The 18,243-nt window shown below is 37.9% G+C and overlaps 1 protein-coding gene across 16 annotated transcripts in view; it reads right to left on the bottom strand.

Annotated features, from left to right (window-relative positions):
- MARCHF7 (membrane associated ring-CH-type finger 7) overlaps nucleotides 1-18,030 on the bottom strand; it is a 48,002-nt gene extending 29,972 nt beyond the window's left edge. For 15 of the 16 annotated variants that reach the window (XR_004288732.1, XR_004288730.1, XR_004288731.1 and 12 more), the window contains exons 1-2: nucleotides 17,925-18,030; nucleotides 1,127-1,291 (exon numbers count right to left, since the gene is read on the bottom strand). Coding sequence is in view for 13 of the 16 variants with exons in the window: in XM_032355693.1 (XP_032211584.1) it covers nucleotides 1,127-1,279 (153 nt within the window). In the remaining 3 variants the exon portion in view is untranslated. Of the gene's footprint in view, nucleotides 1-1,126; nucleotides 1,292-17,551; nucleotides 17,651-17,924 lie in introns of those variants that run through there. The other variant, XM_032355694.1, reaches the window with a different exon arrangement.
- Between the last annotated feature and the right edge of the window lie 213 nt (nucleotides 18,031-18,243).

Here is an 18,243-nt window from a genome sequence, read left to right as displayed (position 1 = left end):
ATAATACATTATATGTTAATAAAATATTAAAAATTAAAAAAAAAAGACTCAGTAATAGTTCATAGAAAATGAGGAAGTATGTGATATATGCATTTTAGGGAATTTTTTTCCTCTGAGTATTTTGTAATATGCTTATTACTGCATAGAAACATTTAAAAATGACTGTCATGTAGAATATCACATGTTATATACATTTATAAATGCGTAAATGAAAATTCTCACTAAAGGATTCTCTTAAGATTCAAGTTACCTAACATCAGACTTGTCCACATCACATATGATTTAATTAGCTTTTTAGTCAACAATGCAATAACCTGAAATTTGAAAGATGAACAATAGGAATTGAATTAAACCTAGAAATCATGCTTCTGAGATTTATACTGTTTTTTTTACAATTGTTATGTTTATAACATAACTGTTATATGTATAACAGTTAGTATAACTAATAAACCATTTCAAAACCCTAAGTGCTATCAATCCAAAGGAAAACTAATATATAAGAGTAGCTAATGTAGATTATGAATCTGCAAACTCATTAGATTAACCATGAAAATAAAGTCCCAAAGTATGTCTAAAAGATTGTTAGTAATACATCTTCACAAAAGACAGTCTGTCAATTTAATAATCACCTGCCACTAAAAGCAAAATATTTGGAAGCCATACTAAAAAAAACCCTTAACAATCATTACTCCACTGTTGCCTTGTACATGCAGAGAAAAAGACAGATGAATACGTACAATGTTAAGAAAGGATGCACTTTCTATCCTTTGACCAAGTCATCCACATTGTTTAATGCAGTCAAATTTATACTTAAACTGATACTTATGTTTTTAAGTAAATGGGTTTCCAAGTCTTTGAAATAAAGCATAATGATTTACATTAAGACCACAATGCCTCCTTCATAATTTTGAAATCCACAAAGACTAAAAACACTGAGTTTTTGCTACTTGGTGTGAATAATCATTCATTTTCCTGTGGATATATTAATGTATTTTATTACAGGATGCCTCAGATCCATCTGAGCATCTTATTAATTATACTCATTACTTTCCTAAAATCTAAAAACCATATGGCCCCACGTATTTTCAAAGAAACTATGTACATATATTCCAAATTAAGATGTTACCTGATATTCAGAATCCAGTCTAAATGAAGAGTCTCTTGAGTGATAGGTATCATTTAAATTATTCCCTCTGCTTCCAGACATCATCCTAGCACTTAAAGAGGTGGGGGGTTGGACTGAAATTCTTCTTGGAATCCTTGACGGTTTAGAATCCATTCTTGAGGTTTCCTGTGAAATGCAAATTTTGAATAACTGCCTTTGGAAAAACACGCAAACCTTAGATTCTTAATCCTCCTTAATCATTAGCTCGAATCAAGAATTAACCATGCAAATTAACTATATCAGACATGGTGAATTATGAGACTATCAACACCCTGTCTTCTCTAAGGCAGAAGTCTAAAGTCCATCAAAGGCTTCCCACTGTCCATAAAATGAAGCAAACTGATAAAAGAGGGATGAAGAACTGAGGTTGTTTCCAAAGCCTGGGCTCTTTTCCTTACTCAATTTTGTCTCTATGGAATCCAACACAAATTTGTTCTTGACTGTCTTGCTATCCTTACCTATTATTAGTGCTTAATACTCACACCATGAGCATTAGCTATACTATTTGCACTCCCCTATCACAATACACTTTCACAGAGTTTGTACACACATCGAAACTCTGTACATTCCCCATTCAATTCCTAGTCATAGTATGAAAACACTCATCATTTTTCTTTGTGTGCTTCTATTCTGTACATACTTTAAGACACTCTAAGTTATGCTATAATTTGTTTTATTTCCCTTTTTCAAAAGTGAGAATTTCTAAGTTTTCTTTAGTAAACATTCCTCAACCTAGACCAAGAGTCACAATAGCTATGTGTAATCTTTTAAATATACAGGTACCTCCCACTTTTCAAAAGTTCACATTATGCCCTGTCACTTTTATGAAAGACCTATATATAGTATCTGCTTTTGCTAAGCGAAAGAAATCCAGAGAGAATTTTTGCTTTTATAAAAAGGGAACGGAAAGTGAAAAAACAGCATTCAACATTTGTTTTGCAGCACTGAGGCAGTGTATACCCTGAGTAGCAAGTGCCAACACCAACCTCCTTCCCCAGGAACTACACTCCTCATCTTAGCATCAAGCCGCCATAACTTTAAACTGCAAGCTTCTGTGCTTTATCTCAATGTGTACTGTGCATCAATTTGCACAATGTGGTGTACAGTAACAGAAAAGTCTGAGAGGAGATATTTTTTGGGTCTGGGAAAACTCAGAAAGTTTTCCCATATAAACTAATAACTGCTTCTTCACTTTACATCATTCTAGCCTACAAAAGGTTTCAAAGAAATACTCTTACTTTTGGATAGGGGTGGACACCTGTGCGTATATGAAAGAAATGATAGAACATGTACTCTCTTATGTCTGGTTTTATTTGCTCAAAGTTGTATTTGTGAGATTCATTGTATTGTAGCATGTAGCTGTAATAAGTTCACTCTAACTTGTTTATATAGTATTTCATTGTTATCAATACACATAAATTATTTGTCCATTGTATTGCAGATGGACATCGAACTGTTTCCAATTTTAGGCTATTACAAATAGTGCTGCCATGAAGACATTACTTTTTATAATCAAAAAAATTTTAAAAATCACAATAATCTCTTCAACTTTTCCCTACCCACTTTCAAGAAGGGTCAAAAATTTCCTTCTTATTCTGGTAGTGGATGACATTAAAGTAACTACAAACAGAGGCGCTTATCTGATATGCCACTTGGATAAGGCGTATGTGCTTTATTAAAACATTCAAATTCAGCGGCACCTCAGTGGCTCCTCAGCGGCTCAAGACAGTTAGGCATCTGCATTTTGATTTACGCTCGGGTCATGAACTCAGGATTGTGAGATGGAGCCCTTTATCAGGCCCTGCACTGAGCATGGAGCCTGCTGAGATTCTCTCTGTTCCTCTCCCTCTGTCCCTCCCACCCCAACCATCCACCCTTACTCCCCACAAAAGAAAAAGGAAAAAAAAATTCAAATTTAAACATTTAAAGTAAAAATACCTAATCTATTTTTGGCATGGAACCTCATTAACTCACCAACTCTGGATCAATCACAACTTTCTACCTTAAAAGTTACTACAAAAGAATTTCCTTTCGTTATGATATTTACTTTAAAAACATGGTATCAGGCAATAACAGAAAAGAGACTGAAAAGAGGAAAAAAACACTAAAACATATGGTCTATATTGCAGCAGGAGATACACAACAAACATGAAAAAGATGTAGAACACAAACTCATTATCAATTAAAATTATTCCACTAAAAATGTCCACCTAATGACAAACCACAGTAAAAGTTACAATGAATATGACTAAATCAAAGCAAGCTTATCAAAAAAGGTCAGTTTAGAACTTCCAGTTAAAACACAAGAGATTATCCTTATGTACCTGTTTTGCCCCTTTCTAAAACCCTGATAAAACGATAGGTAATGAATCCAAAGGGGGCCACAGAAGGCAAGAGATTTCAATGTGTATTTGGAAATCCAAAGGAAGAGTAAAGGCACAATAATTAAACAGAGAAGATAAAACTACACCCTAGGCCCTTAGAGGTAGAAACTAGAAGCAAAGCATTTGGCCTTAGCACACAAAAAAGCAGCCTGAGGGTACCAGAAACCACCATAAAAGAGAAGATGCATGGCGTTAAAAGTGAGTTGAAATCAAATATGTAGTTCAAACAGTAAACCAACGAATTCTTCCCCTAGCTTCAATCTTCCAAAAGTATTTATTCTCTCCAGAATAAGTATTTCAGATGTAATCCATCCCACCCAAGTATATAATCAAATCTGCAGGACTAAGTGTGAAAAATAAAATCTGTATGTTCAATGTTGAGACCTGAGAACTTTTCCCAACCCTATTTCTACAATGTTGCCATAAAATTAAGGGATTTTACTCTTGGATCACCAAACAAAAACATGGACAAAGATTTCTGGACACTGGTATTTGGACTGCTCCCAATTACCAAGCTAGACTGCCACAGGAACATCCTCCCCCACAGCAAAGTCCACTAGTCACCAAGAGTTTTCTACTGTTTTTTTTTACCATTTCCTTCAAAAAGATAAACATTAAGGATTACTAAGTATCCAATCAAATCCTCTGATATGAAAGACCAGGATTTAAAAAAGGAAAAAAAGGAACATAAAGAAAATTTGGGGAAAATAGCTAACTACTACCCTCAGAGATCAACAGACATCCATTCATAAAATAACAGGGTGCTTAAGAAAACAACTGGAGTATAATAAAAAGCTTGTGGACATTGAAAATGGGATACTCTTTTTGAAAATGGTGATACAATGAGATTCAACATAATTATTGGGAATAAATTGAGGAAACCTCTCAGAAGTAGAAAATACAACTTTAAAATAAGAGAATTACCCAGGGGAATTATCATCTTACTTTAGCCATGGTTAGTAGAGAATAAAGAAAATGGAAAGAAAACGAAAACTACTAAAGAAATAAAAGAACCCTTCCAGGACTGAAGGATACAAATCTCCACATTGGAAGAGCTCTAGAGAACCCAGCAGGATCAAAGAAAAAAAAGACCAACACTAAGCACAATTTAACACCTTGAAATTTTATAACACCAAAAAAGAAGAGAAGATCTTGCCCTGGCTTCTTAATGACAACTGTAAAAACTCTTAAGACAATGAAGCAATGCCTATAGTACTGAGAAAAATGTTTACCCTTGAATTCCAATCTAACAATTAAATGTGAGGTGGAGAATAGGACACATTTTCAGACATGTAAGATCTTTTAAAAAGATCAAAAAACAAGACAAATATCAAAGGAAGATCAATGAAGAGTATGTCCTACAAAATTGAGAGTATAAAGAATGAAAGAAACAGACATGGAACCCAGGAAACAGTTAAGAAAGGCAAGTCCAGACACAGAACCCAGGAAAGAGTTCCAAAGGTAGGTAGGAAGGATAAGATCCAGACAGCAGCAGGACTGAATAATGAAAGCAAAGTTTCGGAGAGTGGTTGGGGGAGACTCCTATGGATACTATTTGGCATAAACAAGGGACTATTTGTGATGAGGGTATTAACAGAAAGACAAAATGTTTTTTAAGAGATACAGGCCTAAGGATGGTTCTATAACATTTACGCTTCTTAATCATACCTTATAGTTTACTTTGTATTTATACTCAATTTTTACTTGCAGACTTACTTGCAGAATGAAACTAACCTAGTAGGAAATCTGCTCAAAATAATCTCTTGGGAGAAGGCAAAGAGGCAGAGTCCTCTGAGATACAGAATTTATACTCTATGAAACTATTTTTGGAAACTCCTCTACATAAACTGATTGAATTCTGACAATGTAGGTGTTACCAGAAAACTTATATAATTTGGTTGCATAAGTTGTAGGTCAAAAGCACAAAAAAACTGTAGAAAAAAAATAAAATGTGCAGTCCTTGAAAGACTGCTACCAAACTTACAGAGTACTATGGAGACATCTTTTCAAGCCTACATGTTTAGTACATTAATACTGAACATGAAGAGATGAGAGGACAGTGCTGAATGTAAACACTTAGATAATGACTAGGAAAATACTGTAGTCAGGCAGCGAACAAACCAACCACACAAATTGTTCTAAGTGCTGTAAAAGAAACGAATAAGAACTATCAGAAAAAGGTATTTGAAGCTTAATACTTTTAACCAAGACTTAAAGAGTACAGTACAAAACAGTTCCTAAGTAATCTTGCCTCAATGGTTAGAATAATAGTTTTTGTTTTTCTAACACTGTATGCCTTTAAATCTAAATTTCTTAAGATGTGATTCTTGAGTTAGACAGTTATTTGGTAATTAGATGAACTGGCTGGCTTCATAGGTGTGTGACATATGCAGGACAAGACCCTGCACTTGACTGAAAGCTCGCTCCTGACATCCTGAAATTCTTGATAATTTCATCCTTGAACTTGTGGTTTACTTTTTAATTTTTCTTATTTTGGGAGTCAGGGGGGAAGTGAGAGGGAGAGCAAGAATCTTAAGTAGCCTCCATACTCAACTCATGAGTCGAAACCAAGAGTTGGATGCTTAACCAACTGAGCCACGTACGTACCCTTGCACTTGTGTTTTGTAAGTCACATAGGACAGTGCAACATGAGCTTGAGCAGAAGGGAATGGGATTTTCTGCCATGCCTTCTCACTGAAGTTGTATACAGCATTCATGATGCTGCGAAATTTCTACAACACCATTTGTATTCTCTTTAAGCCTCATGCAAGTTCTAGGCATCAAGGGTCCACCTGATGGAATTAGTTGTTCTTGTTCCTTATCAACATATCTGAGTAAACTGAGGCACTGATGGCTCCCAGGGGCTGATTTTCCATTCTTCAGACTTGGAACATGGGAAGAAGAGAATGAGCTACAAAAATCTTTTGATCAGGGGCGCCTGGGTGGCTCAGTGGGTTAAGCCGCTGCCTTCGGCTCAGGTCATGATCTCAGGGTCCTGGGATCGAGTCCCGCATCGGGCTCTCTGCTCGGCAGGGAGCCTGCTCCCCTCTCTCTCTCTGCCTGCCTCCCTCTCTCTCTCTGCCTGCCTCTCCATCTACTTGTGATTTCTCTCTGTCAAATTAATAAATAAAAAATCTTTAAAAAAAAAAAAAAACTTTTGATCAATCTTTGAGACTTCCACTGAACTTGTCGGCTTTGGAAATGAGGTCACTTGGGTAAAAATTCTCTGGAGCAGATATTGAGCTACTAGTTTACCTAAGTGGTTGTGATTTTACCCTGCCTGTTAAGAATACCTTCCTCACCTTGAGGCATTTTAAAAATGACTGTCATAAGCAACAGGAATGGAAAAGAGATATTCATACCAACTTTACAATTTATGTAGTCTGTTCATCTCATAAACCTGTGACTTGTTACCTACTAGGAAAACTGGCACTTCTTCCCCACCTAAAGATAATTTCATTCTACTGGGCTTCCTGAAAATCTCTGAAGCACTCTTTAAAACAAGTTCATGTTTTCCAGTGAAACTGCTAAATATTATAAAGGATCTTCAGACAAAAAAAGTGTTCTACCTATAAACAGCACAATTCAAATCTATACTGTGGAAATAATTTTGCCTTAAGCCTCCTCTCAGTTCAGATAAAAAGCCTAAAGGAATTCTCTATCATCAACTGACATGTAAAATTCTGTAATTCTGTGCCTGATGTTATCTGCAATTATTAGTATCTCATAATCACATATTAAGTGCAACTGAAAAACTGTATCACAACTTATACTGGAATACAAACAAATTAAAGCTGAATTTTACAATGTTTTCAGGAAGACTTTACTTGGATACCAGGGCTACTGTGGGTAAACCAACATAGTTAGTCTTTAATAATACCATGCTAGGCTCTATCTAAACTGAACTCACATTTTTATCTTTTTTATATCATTCTACTAGCAATGATGTCATGTCCAATCAAACTTTTTTTCCTAGTACTTACCTATAGAAAAAATCTAAATTCTTTGGCCCAGCATCCAAAACTCTAACCTACTGTTTCCACCTAATGTCCAATTACCACCAAAAAAATGAAAACAACAAGAACAAGAACAAAAAAATAAAAAAACTTTTAAAAGTTAGTGAGTACTTTCAATACCAGGTGGGGTGCTGAATTCTACAAATATAATAATAAAACCTATCTCCTAAAACTCGTATTTCAGGGGTAGAGGGAATGGAATAAAAATAAGCAAGTACATAAGTACTGTGATACAAATAACAGAGATATACAAAATGCTATGCAAAAGAACCTGAAGTTTTTTTTTTCCCTAAAGATTTTATTTATTTATTGACAGAGAGAGATTACAAGTAGGTGGACAGGCAGGCAGAGAGAGAGAGGGGGAAGAAAGCTCCCCACTGAGCAGAGAGCCCGATGTGGGGCTCGATCCCACAACCCTGGGACCATGACCCGAGCTGAAGGCAGAGGCTCAACCCACTGAGCCATCCAGGTGCCCCAAGGACCAGAAGCTCTTGATAGCAGATTACTCAAAGCACTCCTTCCTTAAAACAATGAAAAATGTTGGATTAAAATATAAAGACCATCCTCTTAAAAGCAATGAAGGCTTACTGACAAGAATTACTAGGTCAGTAATGAAGGGAAAACGGCATTCTAAGAGATATGAAAATACAAAAGCCACTTCTGCCCTGGAAGCACTTGTAATTTCTAGAAAGTTTAAATTTTAATTTTACCAGTCTTGCATAAGAAATCAAAGTCCAAGACATGCATAAGGCATGTCTATGTGCATACTGATTTTTTACTAGTCTCCCAACTTTGCTTGAGTATTTTCAAGCAAAACAAAACAAACAAAAATTGGGCTTAAATATTCCCCTCTCTGCTTAATGCATAGAAAAATATAAGAGAACATCACTCTAACTCCTAACATAACGGTAAGCCAGATAATCTATTAAATCACTTTTCTCGAGTCTACCAGAGTGGAGGCCACAAGGCAACAGATGAGTTGAACAACAAAGAAGGTAAGCCCCTCCACAAGAAGAAATAAAGGTGGCCACAGAAAGGCTGATAAGAAACAGCCAAAACTGATCAAATTCTTAAATACTGAAAGGTAAATATTTGCTAGTGTGAGACAGTTTAGGAACTCTGGGAGCCTCGACACAAGTTTGAGTCTTTTCCAAAGGCCTCCATTGAGAACTCGTAAGAAAGAATGAGGACAAACAGAAGAGCTGAAAACTTCATTCTCTATAGTATGATCATGCAGGGCCTGCCTATGCTTAAGAAAAGGGAACTTGAAGAAGGTTAGCCATGCTTCAGAACCTGCAAGAGTACAAGGCGGGATTGGCTGTGGCTAGGAAAGAAGGTATGAAACCCACTTCCAGCACAGACTCTATGCTAATACAAGGCAAAAGGTCTGTGGCCACTGAGGAAGGGCTATGAATGCTTGCCCAAGATCTTCCATCAATACAAGGCAGAGATTAGTTGCTTTTGGGGAAGGGGAGCGGAGGGATGGCAGGGGACTGCATGCACTCTGGACTCCAAGAGGCAGGTAGAACAGAAATTTGAGACAGCCCCACCTCTGAGGACCAGGCACAGAGAGCCATCCTAAGACCAAAGAAAGATATACAGAACTGAGAACACCCCCTTTTACCATGAGCTTTAGCTTCAAATAAGAAACAAAGACAGCCTACTGCTGAGGAAGTTACAACAGCCAGGGGGAGAGAGAGAGACAAAAACCTTCTTTATAGTAAGATGCGTAGGGCCCGCAGGAAGTTGAGGATAGTAAAATAATACTACTGTAAAAAAGAATACTACTGTAAGATATCCTCCGGTACCCCAGCCTCACACTAAGCACTAAATAATGGCAGTCTAGTACTGAAGAACTCTGAAGGTAAATAAAGTGATGATAAAGTTTAAGCCTGGCTCAACTAGTCGACACCAACTCAACCCATCACAGTACACAATTTGACAGAAGTAGAGTATGTCTATATCCAGGCTTAAATATTATTTATTTCAGCCTCTACTTTTTTTTTTTAAACTTACTAACCAAAAATTACCAGACACACAAAAATATAAGGAAAAAAATGAACCCACTGCCAAGAGACAAGAGTCAACAGAACTACATAAATATGGCCCCAATGTCAGCAAAATGGAAAAATTGATCCATTTAACAATAAAGTAAGCAAAACTGAAGAACTAGGGGAAATAAGCTAAAAAAAAAACTATCCAGAATGAAGCATGGAAGAACAGATGGCAATAAATACAGAAGGGAGGGCTTAAGAGACACTGAGAGAAGAATAAGGAAGTCTACTGTACATTTAGTTGGATTTACAGAAGGGAAGGACCAGGGCAGAGAAAAAAATTGAAGAGATACTGCCTGAAATTTTTTTCAAAACTGACAAAAGGATCAGAGTTAGAAAGCCCAACTAAAATAATTACCAAAGAGAATTAGCAATTATACCAATTTCTACATCAGATACACCACTGTATTTATTTTATTTTTTCCTGTTTCTTTTTTTAGATTTTTTTTTTTTTTTTTTGACAGAGAGAGAGAAATCACAAGTAGGCAGAGAGACAGGGGAGGAAGCAGGCTCCCTGCGGAGCAGAGCGCCCAACGTGGGGCTTGATCCCAGGACTCTGGGATCACGACCTGAGCCAAGTCAGAGGCTTTAACCCACTGAGCCACCCAGGCGCCCCTTTTTCCTGTTTCTTAATCCTATGAAAATTTCATTTATAAACAACAAAAACATGAAAATGCCATGGGAGCACTGACTGGGAATAGCCAAAGTTCCAGATGCAAAAGACTTCAGGGGAAGTTACATCTGAGATGACCTTTGAAGAATAAAAATAGAAAAAGGAATAAGGCATAAACTTGCTAAAGCATGTTAAAGAAGTGGAAAAAATAAAACAATCTGAGCGTCAGAGTAAAACTGAAGGCATAGAAGGGGAGAGAGAAACAGAAAGGTCTCTGAAGGGAATGAATACATAAAATCAGACCCATATTATAAAGGCAATCTCGGGTCCTTAGCTCAGGAGTTTATACTTTAACAAGGTAATGGTTCTGAAGCTTTTACCACCACTAATTTTTTTTAATTTTACCACCACTAATATTATTTTTTTCCTTTAGGACCCCAGAAATAATATTCCTGACAAACAGTGTTTTCGAAAATGAAACATTTATCTAGTTTTGCCTAACCTTAATAACAGATTCATATACGTATTCCTGCATTTCTTAGAATAAAGTTTTAGTAACTAATTTTACTACCTTTGTGGAATAATGGGGAACAACCTAATGTTACAGGCTATAGGCTCAGAAACTAGTCAAGATTTTGAGATACCAACAGCTAAAAACAAAGAAAAAAAATTCCGAGTTTGTCCCCAATTAAGGACAGGTTATTAGGAAGAAATATACTGGCTCTGAGGCAAATTAATGAGGTCCCAAAAGTAAACAGAAAGCAGATTCTGGGTGGCTCAGTAGGTTAAGCATCTGCCTTCCACTCAGGTCATAATCCAGCATTCTGGGATAGAGTTCTGCATAGGGCTTGCTGCTCAGCAGGGAGCCTGCTTCTTCTGCCTCTCCCTCACACACCCCCCCACCGTCTCTGACAAACAAATAAAATTTTTTTTTTAAAAAAAAGGAAAGAAAGAAAGAAAGCAGATTCAGTATGTCAAATAAAAAAGAAATCTATGGGGGTGGGGAGGAATTATTCAGAATACTGATGAAAACCAAACATTTTTTTCTTTTTTGGCAGGGAATTCACAGAGTAGAACACAGAGAAGCATGAGTTTTAAAGAAACAGTCTGAAGTACACAGAAGAGGTCTAGAAGCATGGTGGAAACAGTTTTGAAAACAGAGAGCAAGCTGAGGTGATAACAGATTTTCACTCACTCACATTATCTACCCATACACCTATGCTACTTCCATGCCTTCTGATTTCACTGTCCCTTTCTGTATGGTCAGCCTAAGGAGGTCACTATCCACTGATTATGCCTAATGAGTAGATCTGGGGCACTATGAAAAAGTGAACTGAAAAGCTTCAGGCAGTATAAGGAAACGCTTAAGACTAAAGGAGTTCTACATATTTCCCTACATAACAGTAAAGCTTTTTTCGGATACTACCACAGATTAAGAAGTATGACTTGGATTTCTGGTTACCAAATTTAGAAAGCTTATTAATTCCTAAGATCAGAAAAATGAAAGCACAATGTTAAGTTTTTTTGCTAATTCTGCTTATAAGGGGATCTCTCAAACAACGTGTATCCTTTCCCGTTACTCTCTAGACCACTCTCTTCCATTAAACAGTGTTGGTCAGGATCTGTCAAGAATCACACAGTAGTCATAAACCAAACAACCAGACTAACAAAACAGGCCCCAGGCCCATCTACAGTAACAAATAGTATGGCCACACTTAAGACCTTCCCTTTAATTAATTAATTTAACTAACAGAAATAAATATGAAACTGAGGCCAGGAAAGATAAATTAAGCATTGCACAATTTTTAGCACACCAGCCCATTTCTATTTGCAAAAAACAGTTAAGAATGCCATCAAGCTATGAGATCTGTCCTTTACTTCGTATGACTCTAGGCTTAATTTCTCTAATATTTATTCACCTACAAGATAGTGATAATGATAGTACCAACTTCAAAGGTGTATTATGAACTTTGCTGGCACACAGTATTGTATTCAGCAAATACTCGCTACTATTAGGCAATGCTATCACCATTAAAGACTTTCATACAGTTTAGTAGACATTGTCTTGCTGGGCCTGGGTGGCTCGGGTCAGTTAAGCATTCCACTCTTAATTTCAGCTTGGGTGAAGATCACAGGGTCCTGGGATTGAACCCGACATAGGGCTCTGCACTAAGCACAGAGTCGGCTTGTCCCTCTCCCTCTGCTCCCCCACCTTCCCATCCCTGCGCTTTCTCCCTCCCTAAAATAAATAAAATCTTTTTAAAAATTGTCTTTAACACATAGTAAAAAGATTTTTTAAAGTCATTCAGATTTATTATGGGAGGATTATTATCTAAAAAAATACCTTGACTATTTAAGTGTATGAAAAAAATTGGGAAAAATAAGCATTATTAACATTTTATTGTCTCTGGTTGGGTTTTGTTTTCTGTTTTATATTCAGTTTTCCAAAATTTCTTTAATGTGCTTGGTCTTCTTTTTTTTTTTTTTTAAGATTTTATTTATTTATTCGACAAAGATCACAAGTAGGCAGACAGGCTGGCAGAGAGAGTAGGAAGCAGGCTCCCTGCTGAGCAGAGCCCAATGCGGGCCTGGATTCCAGGACCCTGGGATCATGACCTGAGCCGAAAGCAGAGGCTTCAACCCACTGAGCCACCCAGGCACCCCTGCTTTTTCTTTTATAATTAAGGGAAACAGTTATTTGCAAATGAAAAGACACGTTTTCTCAATAACTTCTAATAAAATTTATAAAGAACTCCTTTTTTTTTTTTTAAGATTTTATTTATTTATTTGACAGAGAGAGATCACAAGTAGGCAGAGAGAGAGAGAGAGGGAAGCAGGCTCCCTGCTGAGCAGAGAGCCCCATGCGGGACTCGATCCCAGGACCCTGAGATCATGACCTGAGCCGATGGCAGCGGCTTAACCCACTGAGCCACCCAGGCGCCCTATAAAGAACTTCTAATAATTCCCTAAGTTGCAGTACTACTGGTCTACCCTCTTTAGTATCCACATACCACAAAAGAAATAAATATTAAACAAAGAGGTACTATTCTAGTAAATATTAAATAGGTTAAAATCACTCACAAAAATGTTTCAAATACCCAAGTAAGCCTTAAAAAATTTACTATTAAAAATTTCAAACATTGGGCGCCTGGGTGGCTCAGTGGGTTAAGCCGCTGCCTTCGGCTCAGGTCATGATCTCAGGGTCCTGGGATCGAGTCCCGCATCGGGCTCTCTGCTCAGCAAGTAGCCTGTTTCCTCCTCTCTCTCTCTCTCTCTGCCTGCCTCTCTGCCTACTTGTGATCTCTGTCAAATAAATAAATAAAATCTTTAAAAAAAAAATTTCAAACATATGCTAGAAACAGTAATAAACCTCCATGTACCAATCAACAGTCTCCAACAATTATCAACATCTGACCTATCTTATAATCTATTTTATCATCCTCCATTTTAAATCAATTCCCAATCAGGACATCTGTAAGACTGCCTGTACTGAAAACTGTTCTAAGCAACTTGTGGTAAATTACAAAACAGGGCTCCAAATTTCTCCCAAGTACACATACCTCTTTATACTGTGATGTTGCTGGAGGTAAAATCTTACTTTTCCCCACCCCTTGAATATGAACTAGTCTTGTGACATTTATTTTGACTAAGAGAATGCAGTGTTAAGTGACACTGTATGATCTGAAAGGCTGTAAAAGTCTTATAACTTCCACTTTCACTCTCTTGGAATGCTGTCTTGGGACCCACGTGTCAGTAGGCCACATGGAGTAAAGCCTAAATGTCAACCAATACCAACCATCAGACATGTGAGTAACACCATCTTGGCCTTTCCAGTCTGAGAAATCCTACAGCTGAATGCTGTTACATGGGTGAACCCTGGCAAAACCAACAGAACTGATTAACTGGTACACAGAATTGTAATAGTAAACAGCAGTTTTAATCCACTAGGTTTTGAGGTGGTTTCCTATGAAGCAATAAAGTTTCATAACTCACCCTAGTTTTAATGTTTCTACAAAGTATCTTTATGTACCCAGATTCTGTGAAAAATTGGATTCTATTTCAGAATTTGTCAAACATCTAAGGGAGCTTAAGTTAGTGAATTACCAAGAGCACAATACTACTATAAAATAAATTCATGGCATGAAAGGCCAGAGTTACCACACAAAATACTTATATATTCTAATAGCCACTAGTCTTTCAGAATTGTGAACATAATTCCATTATTTACCTCTATTTGGTATAGCCTTTTCTTTAAAAAATCTGCTTCTGGAGGAAAAAACAGATACATACTTAAATGGGAAATGCAAGTGTTTTATTGATCCTAGTGAATATGGAGATGTGGAAGCTATGTTAGAAGACAGAGAGTCTTCTTAAAAACTGCCTCTGCGTTTTTGTTTTTGTTTTTTAATTTTAAAGATTTTATTTATTTGACAGAGATCACAAGTAGGCCGAGAGGCTGGGGGTTGGAGGGGAAGCAGGCTCCCCGCTGAGCAGAGAGCCCAATGTGAGGTTCAATCCCAGGACCCTTGGGATCATGCTCTCAGCTGAAGGCAGAGGCTTTAACCCACTGAACCACCCAGGAGCCCCAAGCCTCTGAGTTTTTAGATGACAGATCCTTAAAACAAAGATATACCCATGCCTGAAATAATAATCAGAAAAAAATGTTTAATGTCTTCACGAGAAAATATGACTATTAAGTCTATGCTACTTTATAAGGCAATCTGTTCTCCTCTGAAGTATACTTAATCTGTAAATGTCAAGTTTGAATCTTCATTCAGAGTGGACACCACGTTAAGGTTTTTTTTCTGGAAGGGGAGAAACACTTTAAGTGCAAAGATCCCTATAAAAGGTGAGAACCTAGCTTTTAAGGTTCAAAATTTGCCCTCTTCTAAACCTGTTGACAAAACTGGGTGTAGAGCAGTAGGTGATTTCAAAACCAGATGTTCAACATGTAGTTAAACTGGTAGAGCTACAAAGAAATGTATGTGAGAGCAAGAAAAACCAGTTTTGACCACATGAGTTCAGACCAGAATAGAAAAGTTAAGATCAATGAAAATTAAACCCCAGCCATGCTCAAATTAGAATTTTGTACCCACCCTTGGGTTCATCTTACTATTAGCAATTGTATTAAAGATAGAGTCTCTATAAAATAATTTGTTATTACAAATCATTACAACAGAATTTTGCTTTAGTGATTTCAAATAGATCTTACAATAATTCAAAATCTACTTATTTTATGTTGTAATCCTAATGTGATCAGTTACTTCTCTTAAATTTAAGAGCTAAAACATTCACTAGTTAAGTTAAATTTGTTGCTTAAAAAAATAAGGTTTAACACAAGCATTTCAGTCTGCATTCCACTTGTGCATTTCCCATTGTTCTTCATTACTGGCACTTAATTATCTGCAGTAACAGAAGGATGCTGTCAGTAAAGATAATCTAAAAATCATTTTTACTGGGCTTACAGACGCAATAACTCTCCATTCCCACAGCATAGAGCACTTTCTGAAACAGTAGGTCTTTCATGTCACCTTCTAATTTGTTGCAATTATGGGAACAAATTGTCCATTCCTAAAACAAAATACCATACCATGACTTTGCAATTTCCTATCAAACTGCTAGTCCTCTTAACATCTCAGTTCAAGCAATAGTTCCTGTAAAAAATTTCCCCAAAGACTGAACCTCTGGTCAATTTTTGTGCTCCCACAGTACTACCATGTTCTTAGACTGTGATAACAGCAGTAGTTGTTTATACATTAGTCTCATGACTGAACTGTGAGTTGTGGAAGGCAGATGCTGTGTCAAGTGCATTCTTGTAACATGAAGCCTTGGTCTAGTAGCCAGAATACAATCAATAACAAATTATCAAAAAATGTTTCACATAATTTGATAATTCTGCACTATTATTTTCCTAAAATTTTAAAACATGGGCAACTCCTAAACATACACGAGATGAAGAGTTGTGTGAAATGGATATGGAGCTCATTAAAAATAGGCTGTACAAGAGCCATGGATGACGTGTCAGTTGATTACCTGACATCTTCATGTAGAACATAGGTGTGTATCTATATAAAGGAATCTCTGTGCTTTATCTTGGAAAATAAGCTCTCTTGCCAGTGCAGCAAAAAAGTAATCACCTGTATTTAAGTAAGTAGGAATTTTTAATCATTCTTACTCAAGACATCTGACCCCGCATGCAACTTTGGAAAAAAGTCAAGACCATGCTTACAAGCTTACATCTGTGGTAAAAATTTACAGCAAAGGAAAAGTTTTAAAAGTTCTTATCTAAAAACATTTGTAGTATGGAACTTACATTATTGGAGGGAAGGGGTACCACAGGCAGAGTAAAATTTTAAGGTTATTCTGACCAGAATATAAACAACTGGACTTCAGGTATCAATTCCAATTGTTTTATATCCATTAAAAATTCATTCCCAGAGCATTACTCCCCCTAGGTGTTAGACTACTATCAGCTACCTCACCTAATCTAATTCCCATCTCAACTCAAAGAAAAGTGCTATGTTTCTAAGAAAACACAGGTTAAATAATTATGGCAAAATTAAGACCCAAACCCAGATCTTCTGACTCTAAATCCCTCAGACACAACTGTTTCACAAGAGGCTGTAGAGCTGTAAATGAAATACTGATCCTCATTCCTGAAACAACATGTTTATCCTCTTGAAAAATCTAACTACACCATGTGTTTGCCTTGTTAATAAAAGTATACTATTTGGTTTTTAAGTCAAAAATTCATTTTTAACCTTACCTTAGCTCTTGACAGAAAAGTGAGAAAGGAGTACGGGGAAGTTTAAAATATTTACAAAACAAACCTAGAGTCCGAAAAAAAAAAAAAAAACTTACTAAATTCAATTTCACTTTGGCACATTTACTCTCAGTAGTGCCAAACGACACTAGTCGTGACGAATCCACTACCAGGACAGATTTTCCCCCATTTATTACTATCTACATGTGCACGTAGGGGAAAAAAAAATTGTAGTATTTTATGGTGCTTCTCCGTACGTGTTCATCTTCACTACGCAGTTCCATCAAAATGAGAGAATATCTACAACTGATGCCTTCCAGATTTTCACTTTTAGGCCAACAGGTCCGTTTTACATATATACCATCAACTATTTCAATTTGAAGGACATACAATTTCCCACGATACAAAACTCCCAAAGTAACACGACAGTCAAGAAATGGAGAGATCAATGACCAAATCTTCACCGCAACTAAGGGCTGGCAAAGTCCCTTCAACTGGAGACCGGGCTGGCGGAGTCCCAACCCTCCCCGCCCTCCACTCGGCGCTCACTAAATACCTCACTCGTGACACTCCCGGCCCGCAGGGTTCCGGAGGATCCTCCTTACCCCCATCCAAGAGGAGGCCGCCAAAGGCCAATGCAGTACCCAAGCCCCTTGCCCTCGCCGACCACACGTTCATCAGGAAGACGTACAATCTGCCCCTCTACCCGTCACAAACTCCACCACGAGACGAAAAGGCCACCGGTCGAGGCCGGCGCCCGGCCGCCCTCCGTAACCGCGGCGCCGATCACGCTCCTCCGCCCCAACCAAAGACGAAGGAAGCAGCCTCCGCGTCCCCAGGCCTGCACTTCGTTTCCTCCCCTCCCCCACGCGGCCTTGGCTAGAACCAACTCCCCCAGAGGGAGAAGCCCGAGAGCCGCAGCTTATTACCCCTCTTCCCCAGCTGGCACTGTACAGGGCGCGTCCTGCTCGAAGCGACCACCGCCTTCTTCCTCGGAGATCAGGGCTCCTAAATAAACCAGAGCACTCCGCAGAGAAGCACAATGGCGCCCGCCCCTCGCCCGGATCCGGCGCAGAACCAGCCGCCACCGTTGAAAGCCCCTCCCTTCTTCTCCCCCGCCCCCAACTTCACAGACTCGGGCCGACTTCTCGCGAGAGGGGCGGTGCTGCGGGGACCTGAGAGCTGCGGGCGGGCTCGACGTACCCTACCGCGGGGTGGTGCTCTGACTGCGGCAACCGTTGAAGGGCT

This window comes from Mustela erminea, chromosome 8 (assembly GCF_009829155.1).
Source record: "Mustela erminea isolate mMusErm1 chromosome 8, mMusErm1.Pri, whole genome shotgun sequence".
Taxonomy (NCBI): Eukaryota; Metazoa; Chordata; class Mammalia; order Carnivora; family Mustelidae; genus Mustela; species Mustela erminea.
The sequence above is the reverse complement of the archived record's forward strand: the minus strand, read 5'-3'. Positions and strand labels throughout refer to the sequence as shown.